Here is a 21687-nt window from a genome sequence, read left to right as displayed (position 1 = left end):
CGTTTTATTTTTTCCTTCATCCCCGACTCCATTCCCATTCCCCTTCCTCCAAATGTACCCACTCAAATGTGTTTGCTATATACTTTTGAATAGAAAGGTAATGTTGTTTTGTATGTATGTACCTTTTTAATCTATGTATATGTAACATTGCGCTATAGATCCTATTCTGTCTTAAGTTGTTACACTCAAGGCTTAGTTTTAAAGAAATATCTCGGCCGGGTGCGGTGGCTCACGCCTGTAATCCCAGCACTTTGGGAGGCCGAGGCAGGTGGATCACGAGGTCAGGAGATCGAGACCATCCTGGCTAAAACGGTGAAACCCCGTCTCTACTAAAAATACAAAAAATTATCCGGGCGTGGTGGCGGGCGCCTGTAGTCCCAGCTACTCGGGAGGTTGAGGCAGAAGAATGGCATGAACCCAGGAGGCGGAGCTTGCAGTGAGCCGAGATCGCACCACTGCACTCCAGCCTGGGCGACAGAGCGAGACTCCATCTCAAAAAAAAAAAAAAAAAATATATATATATATATATATATATAACTGTATTGTTATGGGTATACTTAATTCATTTTTCTTACGTAGAATTTCAGAGCATGTTCCCTCACCATTTTATCCATCACTGTATATACAATATATTTCCCTTGAAAAATCCATGTTAGCATTTACCTGGACCATATCCAGGAGCTGGGTCAAAGGGTATATACATATTTAATGCCATTTAGTCCTGTCATATTGCCCTTCAGAATGGTTATACTTCCATTAGCAGTGCACGAGGGTTCTCGTCTCTCCACAACCTCACCAACACTTGCCTCTCTAAAATGTGGCATTTTTAATAGGTATAAAGCACTATCTCATTATTGTTTTAATTTGGATTCTTCTGGTTACTAATGATTTTAAGCATTTCTTCATATACTTGTCCATTTGGGTTTCCCATCTGTCAATTGCCTATTCATATCTTTTGCACTTTTTAAAATTTTCTATTTGGGTTATCTTTTTAAAATTTATTCTTGATTTTGTCTCTGATGTACCTCTTTGAGCAACGACAAGCCTTCATGGGTTTTGAAAAGGAATTATTTATTCTGATGTAGTCAAATCCATCATAATTTCATCTTATGGTTATATATTTTTGAGGTAATCTTTAAGAGGTCTTTCTCTACTCTTAGTTCACAAAGACATTGCTGGATATTTTATTCTGTTAATTTTATAGATTTGACTTTAAAATGTTTTAATCTGTCTGGAACCTGCCTTTTTATGTGGTGTCTTGATGAGTCTTTTACCGTGATCACTGACGAGGAGTAAAATTAACTTCTCTTAGTTTTAACTTTCTCTTTACCTTTTCCACCTGGTAGTAGAGTTGCCAATGGAATTGAAATAGTCAAGAGCAGGTTTCAATGGAGAAAATGGTGAAGGAGCAAATCTAGATAATCTCAAGGCTATCTGTAATAAGTATCATATATTGAGCATGAATTGTATGCCAGGCTGTTTGTCTATATTATTTTTATCCCACAAAAATCCTTTGAGGAAAATATTGTTATCTCCATTTAACTGATGAACAAATTGAGGCTAAGAAAGGTTGTATCTTGTCCAGCGTCACATACATAGTAAGCTCTTTTTGAACTTCACGCTCTTTCGCTCAAACTGCAAACCTCTTAAATGTCTTCTCTGAGTTTTATTTTGATATATCCTCTGCATTTATCAAGGGTTAATGAAGAAAGACGTTTTATGAGGAATGTTCCTGCATTTTTAGGAAAGCCATGTGCCTTGTCCATTAAATTGCAAAATGTGACTCATTTTTCTTTAGCATCTTCCATATGCCAGGGTCTGTGCTAAGTGCCGGGACTACAGCTGGAATGAGAAATGATTCCTGCCCCCAGAGCGCTTTCTTAGCAGGACAATGGGAAGTAGATTCTCTTTGTGGTGACTAGTATGGGCTCTGCAGCAAAATTTCTGGAGTTCAGATTGCAGCTCCACTTGTACTAGCTCTGGGGCCTTGAACGCATTACTTTCTAAGCCTCAATTTCCTCATCTATAAAATTAAAATAATGAAAATAGACCTAACATAGAGGATTCTTGTGAGAATCCAATGCAATAATTCATTTAAACAGCTTAGTAGCATGCTTGGTACTCTATCAGTAGAATGATCAATGTTACCTTTTTTTGGACATAAACCAGTGATCACAGTAGAAAAATTATCTGACACCAGTGTGCTAAAACTCTGTTGTTTTGCTCATAGATTAAAAAGTATCAAAACTAGACTGGGAAGGGAAGGTGGAAAGAATTTCAGATCATACTTCCCTGTGGAGCTAATGTTCAAGATATAGTTGATTAAGAAATTACATGTTAGTTATTCTTAGCTTTCAGTTCCAGGAACAATTTTCTCTCTTTGGGCAAGCTGGCATGCTATATTTTGCTGGTGAATAAGATTTATATAACCTACTTATTTCACATCTTATAATGACCAGGAAGCTTACAGCCAAATTTAATGCTTTATTTAATAAGATTATACAAGCCTAGGGTTTGATTAAAGTCCTTGATGATTTTTAACTTTCTTTTAAAATTTTAATAGTCTAATTGTAAGTCTTTTATTTTGAAATATTCTTTGAAAGTAGATACATTATAAATAATCTGCAAATAGTCTTCCCCTGGAAACTCTGTATAAATCCAAATTTTCTAAATTACAGGTACCATTAGCAGACGAAAGGAGTTCCCATACAGGATACCATTAGATTTGGTCCCCAAAACAGAAATCAAAAGGATTTTGAGTGTAAAAGGTAAATTAACAAATACCATTTTTATTTATCATTTCACTTGGTGCTTCAAACAAAAATCAAATATCCTCATGATTATTCTGTTTCTCCACTTCTGTGTTCAGTAGCACACACAAATCTACCTTTAGGAGTGTTCCACCCCTACCCACCCCCACTTTCAAACCTTTGATCACTTTTCCCACTATCTTCTTCCAACGGCCTGATTTACATGGAGATTCATTCTCCTCCAATGGAGGGTAGGGACTGTCATTGGCTCAAAGATGTCTCTAAAATGGGGGTCCAGTTGCTTCTAGGCTTAAAGAACTTTCCATGGTCTTAGTGGCCAGTCCTGCTCCAGAGAAGGCCTATGGCCTGCACATGGCCTAGAGAGAACAGCACTGCTCTGCTGAAGTACTGGTCCCAGAGGGGTTGTCTTAGTCCCTTTATGCTGCCATAACAAAATAACAAAATTTATAAATAATACAAATTTATTTCTCACAGTTCTGGAGGCTGGGAAGTCCAAGATCAAGGCACCAAGAGATTGGGTGTTTGGCAAGGGCTGCTCTCTGTTTTCATGAGACCATATGTTGCTGTATCCTCCTGTGGCAGAAAGTGGAAAGGCAAAAGGGCAAAAAGGGGTGAACAACTTCCTCACACCTCATCTATAAGATTATTAATCCCACTCATTAGGGTGGAGCCATCATAACCTAATCACCTCTCAAAAAGCCCCACCTTCGAATACTATCACCTTGGTGATTAGGCTTCAGTGTATGAATTTTGGAGAGACATATACATTCAAACCATAGCAGGGGTTCTCCTCCCCTCGGATACATTTGCAGCAGTGATATTTGCACAAGTGACTAGGTTTTCCCTAGTCTCCAGGCTTTACAATTCAATAACATATTACCAAATGATAGAATGTCCTGACTACATTTTATCTCAGATAAAACCCTAGAATCACAAAATGTTAGTACCGGAAAGGATCTTTTTGATCATGTGCAACCCTGTTGTTGGATATAAAAGAAAGTGGCATGTCCAAGGTTGCACAGTGAGTTATAGACAGAGTCATGTCAGCACTCCCTGTTCAGGCTCTTTGCTTTGCTTCCTGGAAGGGTTTGGTAAATATGGTTTATAATGTCTAAAGCTATCAGGTTGAATGACAACTAATTTGCCATGTTCTCTTGCAGCAATCAGTCCACTGTATTACATTACCTATCACCATATTTTAGTGATTTTTAAAGTCTTTTTTTTTGTTTCTTTCAAATTCATGTTCCTAACCAGATCTTTTTTTCTCACCCCGTTTCTGAGAAGCCAGTCAACTGCCTAGATAAAAAGAGAAGAACCATCTCTAGATGGTTGTTCTTCTGTCTTGAGAACATACTGTTAGAAGTTAATAAAAAGCAATGTGTCTACTTTGATCTTTTTTGTTTCAGGACTGCTTGTAGGTGAGATCTTGTCTGCAGTTCTAAGTCAGGAAGGCATCAATATCCTAACCCACCTCCCCAAAGGGAGTGCAGAGGCGGAGCTGATGAGCATTGTCCCAGTATTCTATGTTTTTCACTACCTGGAAACAGGAAACCATTGGAACATTTTTCATTCTGACACATTAATTGAAAAGCAGAAACTGAAGAAAAAATTAAAAGAAGGTAAAAAAATGTATTTCACATAAAAATTGGGTGATTTTAAACTAATATTTTTATTAAACTAATATTTAAGTTGTGAATTATAGAAAACTTTATGAGAGAATTTTAGCAAAAAAATCATGAGATGGACCCTACTATATAAATAAATATTATTTCTGTAGCATTTTGGCTCAACTTACCAAAATGCCTGGATGAGAGGCAAGGCACCTGCATTCCAAACTACAGAACACTTCCTTCCTTTTTGAATGAGATCAGAATGTTCTACTTGATAATTCCCAATTCGAGCAATTCATATACTTCCTTTGAGAAGTTCAATGCTGGCCACAGAGCATATGCTTGCTGCCCAGTGCCAAAGGAAGCTTACCATTCTCAGGGGCTGATAAAGTGTTCTTTGAGTAGAAACGGAGGTCGGTGAAGCACCGTGTTCTTTTTCTTGTGCCTCTTAGGGATGTTGAGCATTATGTCCTACAGAAATGCTGACTACTCTTACAGTGTGTGGAAGGGTGGAAGTGCTAGCACTTGGTAAGTAGAAGATTTTGAGTTGCATTTTCATATAGTGGTTAATTAACTAAAGAGTAATAACCATAATGGAAACTCCATTCCTCCAGTTGCTCAGGCTAAAAGCCTCATCATCCTTCACTCCTCTCTTTCTCTTACAATTCACATCTGATCCAGCAGATATGGATTCAAAATACATCCTTAATTTGACTACTTCTCACCACCTCCACCACACTATCCTGTTCCAAGACACCTTCCTTTCCCACCTGGATTCTTGCACTAGTCTCCGTTAGTCTTCTGGGTTCAGCCCTTGATCCTCTTCAGTATATACTCAACACAGCAACTGAAGTGACCCTGTTAAAACATATGTTAGATCATGCCACTCAAAACCATTTAGGAGCTTCCCATCTTACCCAGAGTAAAAACCAACATTTTTATTGTGATTTACAAAGCTCTATATGATCTGGCTTCACCTCATGTCTCCTACTTTATCTCCTATACTCTCTTTCCCTCCAATTCAGCCCCACTAGCCTTCCTCAAACACACCAGGCATGCTTCCACCTCAGGGCCTTTGCACTATTTTCTCAGTCTGGAATACTTCTCCTTAGGTATCAGCATGATTGGCTCTCATATTTCCGTCAGGTCTTTACCAAATGTCACCTCAGGGAGGCCTCTGCTATATCATAATGTCTAAAATTGCAATCCACTCCCCTCCCAACACCTCATATCATTTCTTTTCTCCTCAGCGTGATTACTAATGTTCTTGCTTATTCCACTATTGTGTATCTCCCCCACTGGAATGTAAGCTCCATGTGGGAAGTCCTAAGTATCCCTAGTGCCTGGTACCTATCTGGCACATAGTAGATGCTCAGTAATTATTTATTCAATGAAACATAACTTCCAAAATTCTGATGATTTGAGGGAAAGATAGTCTGAATTAATTAAGAGTCCATGTGGCAGTCTATTTTCAAAAAATACTGGCTGGGCATGGTGGCTCACGCCTCTAATCCCAGTACTTTGGGAGGCCAAGGTGGGTGGATCATGAGGTCAAGAGATCGAGACCATCCTGGCCAACATGGTGAAACCTCGTCTCTACTAAAAATACAAGAATTAGCTGGGCGTAGTGGCACGTGCCTGTAGTCCCAGCTACCCAGGAGGCTGAGGCAGGAGAATCACTTAAACCCAGGAGGCGAGGGTTACAGTGATCCGAAATCGCGCTACTGCACTCCAGCCCGGGTGACAGAGTGAGACTCTGTCTCAAAAGACAAAACAAAACAAAACAAAACAAAAAAACCATTGTGCTATGACAAAATATTTAATAAAAACGGTGTGCCAGCTGCTTTGTAGGTTCTATATGAAACATATTTAAGGAGTTTACAACCTAGAATAATTTTAGATTTTTTTTCTTTTTTCTTTTTTTTTTGAGACATAGTCTTGCTCTGTCCCCAGGCTGGAGTGCAGTGGCACGATCTCGGCTCACTGCAAACTCCGCCTCCTGGGTTCAAGCGATTGTCCTGGCTCAGCCTCCTGAGAAGTGGGATTACAGGCGCGCACCACCACGCCTGCTAATTTTTGTATTTTTAGTAGAGGTGGGGTTTCACCATGTTGGCCAGGATAGTCTCGATCTCCGGACCTTGTGATCCACCCACCTCAGCCTCCCAAAGGGCTGGGATTACAGGCATGAGCCACCGTGCCTGGCCAATTTTTTTCTTTAGCTATTGAGATCTCCCAGAATTTTATCTTTGGCCCTCTTATTTTCTGTAATCTCTCCTGGTACAATCTCATTTTTGCCCATGACTTCCATAACATCTAGGCCAATGGCCCCCTAATCAATGTCTCAAGGCCTAACTTCTTCCCTAAGAAGTTAGGAAATGTCCTAGATCCACATTTCTAGGTTTCTGGGAGCCAAAGGTCCTTCAAGCACAATATGTGCCAAATTCATTATTTTCCTCCTCAAGTACACTTCTCTGTTTCTTTGCTCAGTGCACAACAATACCCTGCCCTTTGTCCCCCATTAATCAAGTCAGAATCATCAGTTGATTTTTGATTTCTTCCTTTCCTTTTGGCTTTATCTCTGATCATCTACCAAGTTCCATAGATTATACCTTAGAATTAGGTCGACTATGTATAGGTGACACACTTTAAAAGACACACAGGGCCAGGTGCAGTGGCTTACACCTATAATCCTAGCACTTTGGGAGGCTGAAGCAAGAGGATGACTTGAGCACAGGAGTTCAAGACCAGCCTGGGTAACATAGGGAGACCCTGTCTTTAATAAAACAATAAAAATATAAAAAAATAAATAAAAGGCTCATAGACCCCTGCAGAACACCAACCAGAGGATAACCCAGGATGCAGGAGTGGGAGTGAGTGTCAATGAAGACTGGAAACCGACACAGCAGGACCTGGGAAATAGATGCCTGGAGAGCAGAAAGCCCCACAGGAAGGTGCAACAGCCTCTCAGTAAACACTCAGAGCCTTTCAAGAGTTTGGGGCAAGACTGAAACATAGACCCAACTCCATGAGTTCCTTGAAAGAAAGAATAGACATAGAAGAAAAGGTCCAGCACCTAAATACCCTCAAACTTTTCTTGAGAAATACAAAGCAGATTTTTTAAAGTGCAAATATCATTCATATTAGCAAAACCCAAAATTGATGACGATGAACATTTTTTGTATTTGTCTTTTTTTTTTTTTAAAAAAAAAGAACATTGTGGATATTGAAGTTTTCTATTTAACTACAAGCCTCCATCTTATTTCTGTTTCTTTCCCCCAAGGGCATTCACTATCATGAGTTTATGCATCTTTCCAGAACATTTTTAATATTTTATATAATATACATACACATGAAATCATATAGATGTAACTTAACTCCAGTTTGGCTGCTCACTGCTCAAATGCCAAACTCAAGAGACTAGGGTTGGTGGGAGGAAAAGCAGATTAATTCAGGAGCCAGCAACCCAAGGAGATGGCAGACTAGAGTCACGAAACTATCCCAAATGCCCTAGGCTGGCCAGAGGGATTTTAAAGAGGAAGGGGCTTGGAAAACTATGTACAAGAGTTAGCTACGTACAGGTCAGCATGTCTTGTTCTGATTATTATCTTGAGTAATGGGCCATCTAGTGGTCAGCTAGACTGGAACAGGTTTGTAGATTAACTGCTCAGTATTTTTCTTCTTCAGGGGAGATTTCGCAACCTTGATTTTTATCTCATGGCTAGTTCCTGGAATTCTTAAGCAAGCACTGTTTAAGAAAGTTAAGCATTGTAAAAGAAAGAATGGTTATTTGCTTCCAAAATGAAGTGATGGGTTTACAGTCCCTTTTTGTATTTCTAAATGATTATAACTAGTATCATACTATACCTATCATTCTGTAACTTACCTTTTTCTTTTAATACTTTTTAGTTATTTTAGATCTAGTAGTATAGGTAAATATAGCTCACTCCTTTTCATTGCCATGCAGTATTTTATTTTACAAATATATCACATAGTATATATTCTTTATCTATTCCTATCTTGATGGACAACCATTTCCAAATTTTAATATTACAAACAATGTGATAATGAACATCTTCATATGTCTCTTTGTGCACATGTATGAGAGTTTCTCTAGGGTATATCCCAGGAGATAGAATTGCTGGAACATAAGGCATGCATATTTACAGTTTCATCAGATTTTGCCAGATTTCTCTTCAAGGTGACTAAAAAATTCTTTTCCACTCTAAATTTTTAGTCCCAGACTCTACTGTAAAACATGAGGAACTAAACTAGACCATATTAAGCACTTGTAGAGGTAGCCTAGGGTCTGGAACAAAAGCAGATCAAATAGCCTACTTCTTTTTTTCCTCCAAGTCACACTTAAAATTTGAATTTCAGGGCAGTCTCCAAGGGACAGGTCAGTGGGAAGAGGAGAATGCAAAAAGCTAGAGTGAGTTGTATTTGCTTTACCTTTAGGGAAGTGCTGTCTAGACTCTCACTCCTTAAGGACACCAGGGATGAGACACCCAAGAGTACCAAAGAGAAAGAGAGATAGGAGTAAGAGCTTATAAAAACCAGGTGCAGTGGCTCACACCTGTAATCCCAGCACTTTGGGAGGCTGAGGCGGGTGGATCACCTGAGGTCAGGAGTTTGAGACCAGCCTGGCCAACATGGTGAAACCCTGTCTCTACTAAAAATACAAAAATTAGCTTGGCGTGGTGGCATGTGCCTGTAGTCCCACCTACTCAGGAGGCTGAGGCAGGAGAATCGCTTGAACCTGGGAGGCGGAAACTGTAGTGAGCCAAGATTGCGCCATTGCCCTCCAGCCTGGGCAACAGAGCGAGAGTCCGTCTGAAAAAAAAAAAAAAAAAAGGAAGTAAGAGCTTATACCTATTGAATACTTACTATAAATCCAGAACTATTTTAAGTATGTTCATATATTTAATCTTTATAATTGATCCCAAAGGATGAGTCCATTGTTTCTATTTATTGCCATTGCCTTTTTTCAAAGATGTAACTAAAGCATGGGGAGGGTACATCATGGGCCAAATAGATAAGTAGAGAGGCAGCCTGGCCTTATAGGTAAGTGGAGAAGCAGCCTGGCTATATAGATAAGTGAAGAGGCAGCCTGGCCGTATAACTGCACTCATATGCCTTTCTAGCCTGCTAAAAGAAGAGAGATTTCCAAAAGCCAATCCCAAGAGAGACCCAATATAAAATGTGGGCCAATCTTTGAAAACGTGAGTGTTCTTGAACCTGAGCAATCCATAGAAGTATTTCTCCTCCTTGAGAGCAGTGTGGGAGGATTAAAAAGAGAGGAGCTCTCAATTCTTACCCCCTAAAAGTCAATAGAATAGAAAATAAATTTCTGATATTTCTAGAGAAAGAATTAGGAAAAGGCACCTAGTTGTGGAGGGGCAAGTTCCAATTAATATCAAAAAAAAATTTTTTTAAATAATTAAATCAATTAGAGCAAAGACTGAGAACAACCTAAATGTCAACAGAAAGGGAAATGGCTTAAATAGCTTTGGTGCATCTGTACCAAAATACTATAATTCAATGTATAAAATCACTTATAAAAGAACAAAGAAACTTTATGTATTAATATAGATCTCTAAGGCATATTACTAAATGGAAAAAAAGCCAAGTACAGGATAATGTAAATATTCTCCCACTATTTTGGTGTGGTTGGGATGGAAAGGTAGATGGGAAGGCTATATCTTGTATCTGCTATTTGGAAGAATGCACAGGAAACAATGGTCATCTTCTGTTGGGAGGTAGAGGGGGACAGGGACTGCTAGAAGGAGACTTTTCATTATATATCCCTTTGTGCTTTTGGATTTTTTTTTTTTTTAAGTTCTCTCACTCAGGCTGGATGCAGTGGCAAGATCTCAGCTTACTGCAGCCTCTACCTCCTGGGCTCAAGCAATTCTCCCACCTCAGCCTCCCAAGTAGCTGAGACTATATGTGCATGCCACCACGTCTGGCTAATGTTTTGCATTTTTTGTAGAGACAACGTCTCACTATGACGCCCAGGCTTCACTTTTGGATTTTTGAATCATGTGAGGGTTTTACCTCTTTAAAAAAATGCTTAAAATGCATTTTAAAAATGAAAATGAAAAAGAAACACAAATTTTTTAAGTGGGGAAAGTGGGAGAGCAAGTCAAGTGGTCTGAGTCTCAGACATTTGAGGACCTGGGGAGTGGGGCCTCCTGGTTTACTCTTTCATGTCTCGTGTTCATAGGTCAATGCCTTGACTCAAAACTATTTATTTTATCTCTGTTATCTTCAACTTCAGAGTGTAATTCTTATCATCAGGAATCAATTTTTAGCTTGTGTGCTAGCTAACAATGTTGTAATCACAGAAAATGTGCTGTTCACATTTGTTTACCAAATATTTTGGAGGTATTCCAAAAATCTTCCCTTCCTTTGTAAAACAGTGACTTGCTTTGGAATTGTATGTTTTAAAATGTTATTTTCTTTTAAAGAATAAAGTTGTATAAACTAATTGAAAGCCAAAAGGGATTCAGCCTTCTAAATATTTATTTATTTGATTTTGTCTTAAAGGTTAACAGCCTTTGCTTTAAGAGTACTTGGACAAGTAAATAAATATGTAGAGCAGAACCAAAATTCAATTTGTAATTCTTTATTGTGGCTAGTTGAGAATTATCAATTAGATAATGGATCTTTCAAGGAAAATTCACAGTATCAACCAATAAAATTACAGGTAAGGAAACCAAATGCACAAATTAGCAATAGTTTTATTTACAGTTTGAGTTTTATTCTCATCCGATTATGGGAGGATGAAGAAGAAGGAAAAAAAATGTAATTCTGCAAGAAATTCCTTTTGTGAACAAGCAAACAATACAAAGGTCTTTCCCATATCTGAAGTGAAGCGATCTTCAGACAGTTCACTGGAGATCAGAGAAGTGATATCTTAGACCTCTTGTTTAACAGGGTGGAGAGAGATGGGTAAGTGAAAGCACTCAAGCGAGACAGACCCAGGGCTTATTGAGAAATGGAAGCAGGAAGGGAAAGAGTGGGAGATAAGGCTTAAAACACAGAGTAGAGGCCAGGCGTGATGGCTCACGCCTGTAATTCCAGCACTTTGGGAGGCCAAGGCGGGCAGATCATGAGGTCAGGGGTTCAAAACCAGCCTGATCAATATGGTGAAACTCCGTCTCTACTAAAAATACAAAAATTATCTGGGTGTGGTGTTGCGCGCCTGTAGTACCAGCTACTCAGAAGGCTGAGGCCAGAGGATGGCTTGAACCCGGGAGGTGGAGGTTGCAGTGAGCCAAGATCATGCCATTGCACTCCAGCTTGGGTGACAGAGTGAGATTCCATCTCAAAAAAAAAAAAAAAAAACAGAGTAGAACCAGGTCATTTCACTTTAAAGACACCATTTCACTCCCCTTTTAAAACATTGCTTCTTTTTAGGGTACCTTGCCTGTTGAAGCCCGAGAGAACAGCTTATATCTTACAGCCTTTACTGTGATTGGAATTAGAAAGGCTTTTGATATATGCCCCCTGGCGGTAAGTAAGAGTTTTCTTTCTCTCACACCCATCATCTATTTCTGTACTATATACTGGAGGAGCCACCAATCAGAAGACTTTTGTTTCAAAAGCTTCTTTTCCTTCTTTCCAATAACTTGAAAATAACTTAAACTCCAGAATTGAAAGATTTCAGAACAATGATAGATATTAGAGACCACCTAGTCCAACCTACTCATCAATAGTTGAGAAAGCTGAGGACTGTAAGTAAGGTGAATTCAATTACCCAGTGTCACAGGCTAATAAATTGTAGAGCTGGGTCTAAAACTGATAGCTGGGACTGTGATGGAAGAATGATCCAGTGCCCCCAGCTTCTCTGTCTTATCTTTGCTAAATCCTGCTTTATAAGTTACTGTTATCCTACAGTGAAAGCATTCTGTGTCATGCAAGTACTGAGGATACACAACAGCAAATGTGTATCCTCCAAATCCTTCCAAACAACATTTGCTTGGAAACAGGGGAGAAAAGTGATGAGCCACCTAAGTAAATCAACATAGAAGATTTCCAAGGTTGGGATGGAAAATCTCAAGTGGATTTGCAAACCTGGAAGCACAAAACAAAACCATTTGTTTTCAGTTTGTTTCAAAAGCTTAACAAAACAAAATAATCAATGAAGACTAGTTCCCAGGCACCTAGTGGCCACATGGGTGAGAGATGCATGTGGAGCTGGGAGAGAAGGAGACAGGCAGGATGTTAGCAGCATTGCAGCAGGCTTTCTCCTGGCCCTGTTGTCCAACACAACCATTTTGGTGGTGTCAGGACTAGTGATCGGGACTATTTACCCAGGCATTCTTAGGATCTAAAAGTACTTTGGCAGTTAGGGTTTCTTTCTGCTACTTATTGTTTTATTTATTTATTTTTTTAAGTGTAACTCCTTTCGAACCTGTGTGCCTGTTGCAACTACTCTGAGAAGGAACAATAAAAGTTGTGTCTATGGTCCGGGTGCGGTGGCTCACGCCTGTAATCCCAGCACTTGGGAGGCCGAGGCGGGGGGATCACAAGGTCAGGCGATTGAGACCATCCTGGCGAACACGGTGAAACCCCGTCTCTACCAAAAATACAAAAAAAAATTAGCCGGGTGTGGTGGCGGGACGCCTGTAGTCCCAGCTACTCCGGAGGCTGAGGCAGGAGAATGGCGTGAACCTGGGAGGTGGAGCTTGCAGTGAGCCGAGATCGCACCACCGCACTCCAGCCTGGGGGACAGAGCGAGACTCCGTCTCAAAAAAAAAAAAAAAAAAAGTTGTGTCTATGCTGGGTGCCTTTTCTTCCTGGAGGCTAGGTCTGATGGTGTAATCAGAAACTAAAGGCACAAAACCTCTAAAAGGAAAGTGAGAATTCAGAGGCAAAAAGCTTAACCTGATTTGGACAACCTCATTGTCCCTTCCAAGATTATGCTCTGCCTCTTCTCTCGGAGGGATTTGCTTCACTGAGAAGCCATCCATTTCCATTAGGTCAGTCCTTTTTTCACCCCCGTATTGCTTGCTCCAGGATAGTGGGGTCTAAGGGTAGTTCGTATCAATTGATAGGTGGTTGCTTGACATAGAAACTGAAGTATCTTCTCTTGTTTCCAGAAAATCGACACAGCTCTAATTAAAGCTGACAACTTTCTGCTTGAAAATACACTGCCAGCCCAGAGCACCTTTACATTGGCCATTTCTGCCTATGCTCTTTCCCTGGGAGATAAAACTCACCCACAGTTTCGTTCAATTGTTTCAGCTTTGAAGAGAGAAGCTTTGGTTAAAGGTATAACTTCTTCCATACATTTATTCAGCGAGTGTTCACTAAGACATAAAGTCTGCTAAATATGGGAAGTGGGTGGTGACATGCAAACTTGAGTAAGATGCAATTCCTGTCCTCAAGGAACAAAGCATCACAATACGATGTAATGTGTGCTGTTATTCATTCATTTATTCATGCATTCATTCAGCAAATATTTATTCTTTTTTTTTTCTTTTTTTAAGACAGGTTCTCGCTCTGTCACCCAGGCTGGAGTGCAGTGGCATGATCGTGGCTCACTGCAGCCTCGATCTCCTGGGCTCAAGTGATCCTCCCACCTCAGCCTCCCAAGTAGCTGGGACTACAGGTGCCCACCACTGAACCCAGTTACTTTTTTTTATATTTTGCAGATACGAGTCTCACTGTGTTTCCCAGGATGATCTCAAATGCCTGGGCTCAAGCACTCCTACTGCCTCAGCCTTCCAAAGTGCTAGGATCACAGGCATGAGCCACCACACCTGTCCTCTATTTATTCCTTTATTCAATAAATAGGCATTGAGTATCCTATGGATACCCTGGACACCCCCTATATACCTGGCACTATTCCAGTCTCTGGGAATAAAGAATTAACCAAAACAGGCTCCCCAAAATCCAGGCCATCATGAAACTTAAATTCTAACTGGGGAGACACAAACATGATAAATAAGTAAAGCTTTATGAATAGGTGGTGATAGCTGATATGAAGAAAAGTAGAGCAGGGAAAGAAAATAAGGTGAGAGGATGCATTGTAATTTTAGACAAGCTGACTGGGCTTAAGTTTCACTGAGAGGACGGTGTTTGAGTCAAGAGCTGAAAGGAGGTGAAGAAGCAAGTCCTGTGGCTATCTAGAAGGATATACCTGGTGGAGAACAGCACGTGCAAATGCCCTGAGGCATGGGCATGCCTGGTGCTCCAAGAATGGCAAGGAGGCCAGTGTGACTGCAGAGGAGTGAGAAGAGGAGTAGGAAATGAGGTCAGGGAAGGAAAAGGTGAGGGAGCAAGGGAAGGTCATTTAAGGCATTAGAGAGACTCTTCAGGGCTTCTGTAAACAGTTGTGCAGTGGACACAGCACCTAAGCAATCAAGTGAATCGAGGCTGAAATCTAGCCTGTGCTCCACTCCCCCGGCCACATACCCTAGTTTAGGGCTGCTTCCACCTAGAGCAAGGAGTGCCCATGTCTTATCCACAGCAATGTGCTGTGGGGACCAGAAGGAGCCCTAGAACTTTAATTTCAGCTTTGAGAGTGAAAAGGGGAGCCACTGGGGGATTTTGAGCAAAGGAGTGCATGACCTGGCTTATGTTTTACCAGGTTTGCTCTAAAAGTATGTGTTTGGTTTTGAAGAATAAACATATTGCTTCCTATAGGTCAAGAGACAAAAAATAGAAAGAGAGTAGCAGTGATTATTAGCATGATTGGGCACTTTGGAGTCCTCTTCTAGCTAAGGCTTTATAAATCTTACTGAGGTTTATGACCATCTACAAAATATGATTTGTGCCATCATTTTAGAATTACTATATTTTAACATATGCCTCAAAACCACTTGTATGATACTTCAAAAATAACACAAAAGAAATGTCTTGGGTATTGTGAGATATGGATCATAAAATCAAAAAATTTAAGATCTAGAAGGGAACTTAATAATCCACGAGTTGTTCCAGTTGGGTTTCTTTAAAATCCTAAACTCAACTCTTCATTTTAAATACAGCAAATCTGAGACTCTGAGAGGAAGGGTCAATATCATTTTCAAAGTCATGCAGATAATGTAGTTATGAATTATAAACATACACACCAAAATTTTTACTAACCTTCAAATATGATTTCCAAATATACATTACTTTTTTTAAAACAAATAGTTTGTTCCAAAAAGGATTTGAGGTTTACAGGTTTAAATAACAAATATAATTTACAGCCTAATTTATGAAAAGTACTGCATGTACGAAATTGTCTTGAGTGCTTTAAATTGGAAAGAAATAATGAAAGACTGAACTAAGGCTTTAGGTTTAATCTCATAATTTCCAGGATGTAAATTTTCCTATCAGGAAAAAGGTTCTCCAGTTTATTTTTTAGTGTCAGTAATAATAATAATAATAATAATAATCCCATATATATGCATGGTGCTTTCTAGTTTACAAAATCTTTTACTTTAGTATTTCATTTGAGTTTCACTGCATGGAAGAAAGTATTATCTATACTATAGGTATTAGGAAATTGAGTCACACAGAACTAAAGGAATTTGCCCAAAGTGACATGGTAAGTTAGCAACAAAAGAAAGACTAGAAGCTGGGTGCAATACCAGTTTATTGCACTCTACTAAACTGCCCCTTCCTAGTATATGTGTGCTATGTTGATTTTAAGATACAGATTGAGGCTGGGTGCAGTGGCTTATGCCTGTAATCCCAGTACTTTGGGAGGCCAAGGTAGGAGGATTGCTTGAGCCCAGTGGTTTGAGACCAGGCTAGATAACATAACCGGGCATGGTGGCACACCCCTATAGTCCCAGCCACTCAGGAAGCTGAGGTGGGAGAATCACTGAGCCCAAGAGATTGAGGCTGCAGTGAGCTACCTTCATACCACTGCACTCCAGCCTGGGTGCCAGCAAGATCCTGTCTCAAAACACACACACACAAAAACAAAAAATAGGTTGAGTGTTCCTTATCTGAACTGCTTGGGACCAGAAGTATTTCAGATTTCAGATTTTTTTCAGATTTTGGAATATTTACATATACATAATGATATTTATTGGGGATGGGACTCAAGTCTAAACATGAAATTCATTTATGTTTCGTATATACTTTACACACAGCTTGAAAGTAATTTTACACACTATTTTCAATAATTTTGTGCATGAAACAAAGTTTTGACTGCATTTTTATTGTGACCCATCACATGAGGTCGGGGTGAAATTACCCACCTGTGGCATCATGTCAGAGCTCAAAAACTTTCAGATTTTGGGGACATTTCATATTTCAGATTTTCAGATTAGGGATGCTCAATGTGTAAAGACAAGTAGCATCATATTAAGGGATCTCGTTTTGCATTGGTCATCTTCAGGAAGTTCCTCTAACAAGAAAAAGTAAGTAGCTTCTAGAAACTGGAAGGCCATAATACACCTGGTAGAATTATTATGTCAAATTCACATTTTTAATCATATTAATGAATGGAATTTGTTGATGTTCAGGTAATCCACCCATTTATCGTTTTTGGAAAGACGATCTTCAACATAAAGACAGCTCTGTACCTAACACTGGTACGGCACGTATGGTAGAAACAACTGCCTATGCTTTACTCGCCAGTCTGAACTTGAAAGACATAAATTATGTTAACCCAATCATCAAATGGCTATCAGAAGAGCAGAGGTATGGAGGTGGCTTTTATTCAACCCAGGTAACATTTTTTTGTCTTGTTTCATCTTCCTGTAGACATTTTTATTTTCTCCCACACTACACTCATCTGGCCTCCATGCCTTTGTCCACCAAATGAGCATGCAAAAGATATGAATAATGCCTAGAATTGAAGGACCCCTAGAGGTTATCTGCATCAACACTTTTATTATACAGAAGAGGAAATTAGCCCAGGGAGTTTTACTCAGGGAATTCATGGCAGACCCAGAATCAGAACTCATGTCTCCTGACTTTAAGCCCAGTACTTCCTTCATGATTCTAAATCACCATGAAAGGCTAGTAAGGTTATTGGCAATTATATCATATCCTATGTAATAAATAGTGGTTGCCATGTAGACAAAGGTACTGATGCTCCTTCTCCACAACGAAATAAATAAAAAGTGGGAGAAATACTGATTGTTATATGTTAATCTATCTAGCTATTTAATGTAAACTCATTTGAGTATGTATTTTTATTACAACCAATTATTATGTAGTCATATAATACATGTTTATATTCAAAGTTTAGATTGAATGTTAATATCTTCCGTGTTGCCTGGATGTTTAGATAATGATGGAGTGTGTATATTTATATATATGTAATTTAGATGTAGAGAGGGCCTTCAGTATTAATTTACTGACCATGTAATGTGTTTTATCTTGGGTACAATTATAGGGTTAGCAGAAAAGACTGCCCTATTGATTAGCATTTGCCGCCATAGATATAGGCAGAGGGAATGGCCACATTGTTTAACATCTCTGATCTAGCCATGTTTCTCAGTTTTATAGATGAGAAAGATGAGGTCCAGAAAGATAAAGTTTATTCATTTATTCCTTCAACAAATATTTATGTACCTACTAAATGCAATGGACATTGCGTTAGTCCATTGTGTGTTGCTGTAACAGAAAAAATGACACACTGGATAATTTATAATGGACAGAAATTTATTACCTCATGGTTCTGGGTCCTAGGAAGTCCAAGTCAGGGGGCTGCACCTGGTGAAGGCATTCTTGTTGCATTATTCCATGGTGGAAGGGCAAAGAGAAGGCAGAGTGGAGGGTTGGTGGGAGTGGGGTATAAACTCGTCCTTTTATAACAAATTCACTTCTATAATAAGCAGCATTAATCCATTTATGAAAGTGGTACCCCCATGACCCAAACACCTCCCATTAGGCCTCACCTCCTAACACTGCCACATTGGGGACCAAGCTTTCCAACACATGAACTTTGGGGGACACATTCAAACCACAGCAGGCACCAAGAAAAATATATTACCTACTTGCCTCACGAATCTTACATTGCAGTGGGGTAGGCCAACAATAAACTATAAATAAAAGCATTAAAAATTAAGATGAATGCTAGAAAGGGCAAAAAGGGAACATTAAAACAGAGAATAATGGGAAAGGTGAGTTTATGGCCTTGTTGTGGAGATACTTAAGCTCAGACTAAAGGATGAGGAAAAGATAATTGTGCAAAGACTCAGACGAATTCTGCAAACAGTGACTTGCCTGAGGTTACATTTGCAGAATATATAGAGGACCCAGATCTGAGGCCACACTTCCTTCCTGTCCCTGCTAACAGCATCATCTTTATTGAGGAGGGAGAGACCTTTCTTCCACCTCCACAATGGGGCTCTTAACCAGTCTTACTGAGTCAGCTGGAGTTTCATCTCCAGACAATGCTGCCCTACACTCTCATAAAAAGGGCATTTGTAAATAGGGAGTACATAAATAAACTAAACATATTTTTATGCCTTGCCGATTGCTGACAGGACACAATCAATGCCATCGAGGGCCTGACGGAATATTCACTCCTGGTTAAACAACTCCGCTTGAATATGGACATCGATGTTTCTTACAAGCATAAAGGTGCCTTACATAATTATAAAATGACAGACAAGAATTTCCTTGGGAGGCCAGTAGAGGTAAATGAAGAACTTTGTGTAGTATTTTACAATTGGCTGAGACCATTGAAATCATCTGTTCCACTCTTTATTTTATAAATCTATCTCTTCACTACTTAAACATATATTGAGTGTCAGCTATGTCCTAAACAGGGATGCCTGCTATATCCTGGGCACTGAGGATTCAAAAATAAAACACAAACAATCAGCGTAGTGCAGGGAGATTGTCATTTAAGCAGATAGTGGAAAATAAGAGTCTTGATAGGTACATGGAAGTACAGAGGGGCCCTCCTGATCCTGGCTGAAAGATGGAAGGAGTTTGTCACATGTGTCCAGATGTGTGGGTTAAATCTGAAAAAATCAGAATGAGTTAGCCAAGTGAAGAAAAAGGAAGAACATTCCAGACATAGATAACAGCACACAGAGCAGTACAGTGAGGGTAGGAGGGAAGGCATGTCTGGGAGGCTGCTGGTGGTCCCTTCTAGCCCTGGTCATACATGCAGACTGTGGCCAGGTTGGAGTTGGCCTTTAGGGTCCCCAGCTCCTTGCCCCATGTCCTTTGCTACTGCTGGATTTTTAAAGGTGGTAACTTTGATGGCTTATGAAAATTTCACAAAGAACAAGACATGTTGGAAAAACTGGGTTCTATATTAATATTAGCTGCCCACATATAGCTGCTGATACATATTTTTCTAATTACTGTGTTTGCATTATTTTAAAGTATATTTAAATGTACAGTAATTGGAAATAGTCCTCATTGTTGACATCCTTCACAAATTGGTGTTTGTTAAAAGTAAACAAGCATGAAAAAAAATTTTTTTTTTGAGATGGAGTTTCGCTCTTGTTGCCCAGGCTGGAGTGCAATGGCGCAACCTCAGCTCACTGCAACCTCCTGGGTTCAAGCAATTCTCCTGCCTCAGCCTCCCAAGTAGGAGGGATTATAGGCGCCTGCCACCACACCGGGCTCATTTTTTGTATTTTTGGTAGATACGGGGTTTCACCATTTGGCCAGGCTGGTCTCAAACTCCTGACCTCTGGTGATCCACCCACCTTTGCCTCCCAAAGTGCTGGGATTACAGGCGTGAGCCACCACGCCCAGCAGAGAAATAAAATTTAATGCAAAAACTGCAAACTGGTAGCCCATACTAAAAAAAAAGGATATGGATATAAACAGAGACATAGATATATGCCAACATTTAAGGATCCAGATATTTCAAATAAAAACCTGATTCCCAACTTCCCTTGATAAACCAAAAGACCTGGCAGCAAGGCACCAGGCATTGGCATGGCTTCTACAATTTACTGCAGTCCCCACCAGTCACAGGATGTATGCATGTGCATTTAGGTTCGTACCTGCTTTGTGCCCGGGCCTCTGCAGGCATTTGTGCTTGTGGTCCCTAGTTTGGGAATATGTCTCCTTTCCCTGGGATCATTTAGAGTCCAGCTACCTGAGGTAGCTGGAATTATTCTTCTCTATAGGGATAATGCTGTAAGAGGCCTCTTGTCATCCTAACAAAATTTAAACCTCAGCCCAGGATGCTGCTTCCATGTAAAACCTGGGCTGTTATTATCCAGTGTGGAATTTTCTACTCCAGCATTTCCTGAAATGTGTTCCATGAAAGAGTGTTAGGTGGTTGAGTGTGCATGAGAAACTCTAGCTTAAATTAAGTTAAACAAGTTCTTTAATCCAGAATTTCCCTGTTCTGTAACATGTATGTGATTAAGTGTGATGACTCTGGGCGTGAAAAGGGGCAGAGGCAGGGCACAGTGCACAGCATTTCCAAAACTTACTTGTCATGCGTGCTTTTCACATGCAGTATCTCAAGACACTTGTTTTCCAGCAAATGCTGCTATATTCTATCAGGGAGAACAAGAATGTTGACCTACTTTCCTACATTTACTAAAATTTGAAGGAAGGATTGAGAAACTTTAACATATGCCCAATCCCTCTTGCATTATTGTGCTAAGCAAAGGAAACGGGAGAGTTGGAGTAAAGGAAGTGCCAACTCCTCAGGCTCAAAATTATCTCTCCTCTACCTTCCACAAATTAGGGAGCATTTGGATGACAGAGTTTCCCTGGAGAGGAGAATGACTTAACTCCATTTATGTCTTCAGTTTCCTCCTAGCAGAGTGGGAAGAAGAGCAGCAGCAACTAAGGATTTGGCAGGCTCGAGTAGGGTGCTAGTGGTTTGGGGTGGGTACCAGGGGTTTCCACAAACAAAGGTGGTGACAAGTGGAAAAGATAAATCATCAAGAGATGGAAAAGGGGTGCAAAGGAGGATCTCAGAGAGGACCAAAGATAGATGCACCCGCTTTCAAGTTGTGTGGAGGTTCCCTGCTCTGGGTTCTAATGAAAACGATCTCCATTGGCACACAGGATGCTGATTCCTGAGCCAGGCACAGAAAGGAATTTATTCAGTTGACAAAAGGAGATGAAGATCCAGATTTACCATGGACATATGTAAATGAAAATGTAACCAGAAGTGACCTCTGACATGTTGCTTTTGTTGGTTCACTCAGGAGATCTCAGACATCTTATTTACATGTACAAGGGAAAGGGGAAATACCAGCCTTGTTTAGCACCTGCCATGGGCATAGGATTTTCAGTGTCTCATCCAGTTACTCTCAGAAGAGCTCTGAGAGAGGAGGCTGGTGGGTGTCAGCCCACTTTTCATAGCTCTGTCCTCCCTCCCTATCAAATGATGAAAGAAAGCATGGTTTCTCTATTATCTT

General features: G+C 40.0%; 1 protein-coding gene across 4 annotated transcripts in view; it reads left to right on the top strand.

Moving 5' to 3' along the window:
* The window catches only part of C5 (complement C5), a 127398-nt gene that overhangs the window by 86027 nt on the left and 19684 nt on the right, over positions 1–21687 (top strand). For all 4 annotated transcript variants that reach the window (XM_054501275.2, XM_054501278.2, XM_054501277.2 and 1 more), the window contains 8 exons: positions 2679–2768; positions 4178–4390; positions 4834–4909; positions 10928–11087; positions 11801–11896; positions 13486–13657; positions 16849–17054; positions 18823–18975. In XM_054501275.2, coding sequence (XP_054357250.1) covers positions 2679–2768; positions 4178–4390; positions 4834–4909; positions 10928–11087; positions 11801–11896; positions 13486–13657; positions 16849–17054; positions 18823–18975 — 1166 coding nt within the window. The remainder of the gene's footprint in view (positions 1–2678; positions 2769–4177; positions 4391–4833; positions 4910–10927; positions 11088–11800; positions 11897–13485; positions 13658–16848; positions 17055–18822; positions 18976–21687) is intronic.

The sequence above is a fragment of the Pongo pygmaeus genome, chromosome 13 (genome assembly GCF_028885625.2).
Source record: "Pongo pygmaeus isolate AG05252 chromosome 13, NHGRI_mPonPyg2-v2.0_pri, whole genome shotgun sequence".
In the NCBI taxonomy this organism is placed as follows: domain Eukaryota; kingdom Metazoa; phylum Chordata; class Mammalia; order Primates; family Hominidae; genus Pongo; species Pongo pygmaeus.
This window is presented reverse-complemented; position numbering and strand designations above follow the sequence as displayed.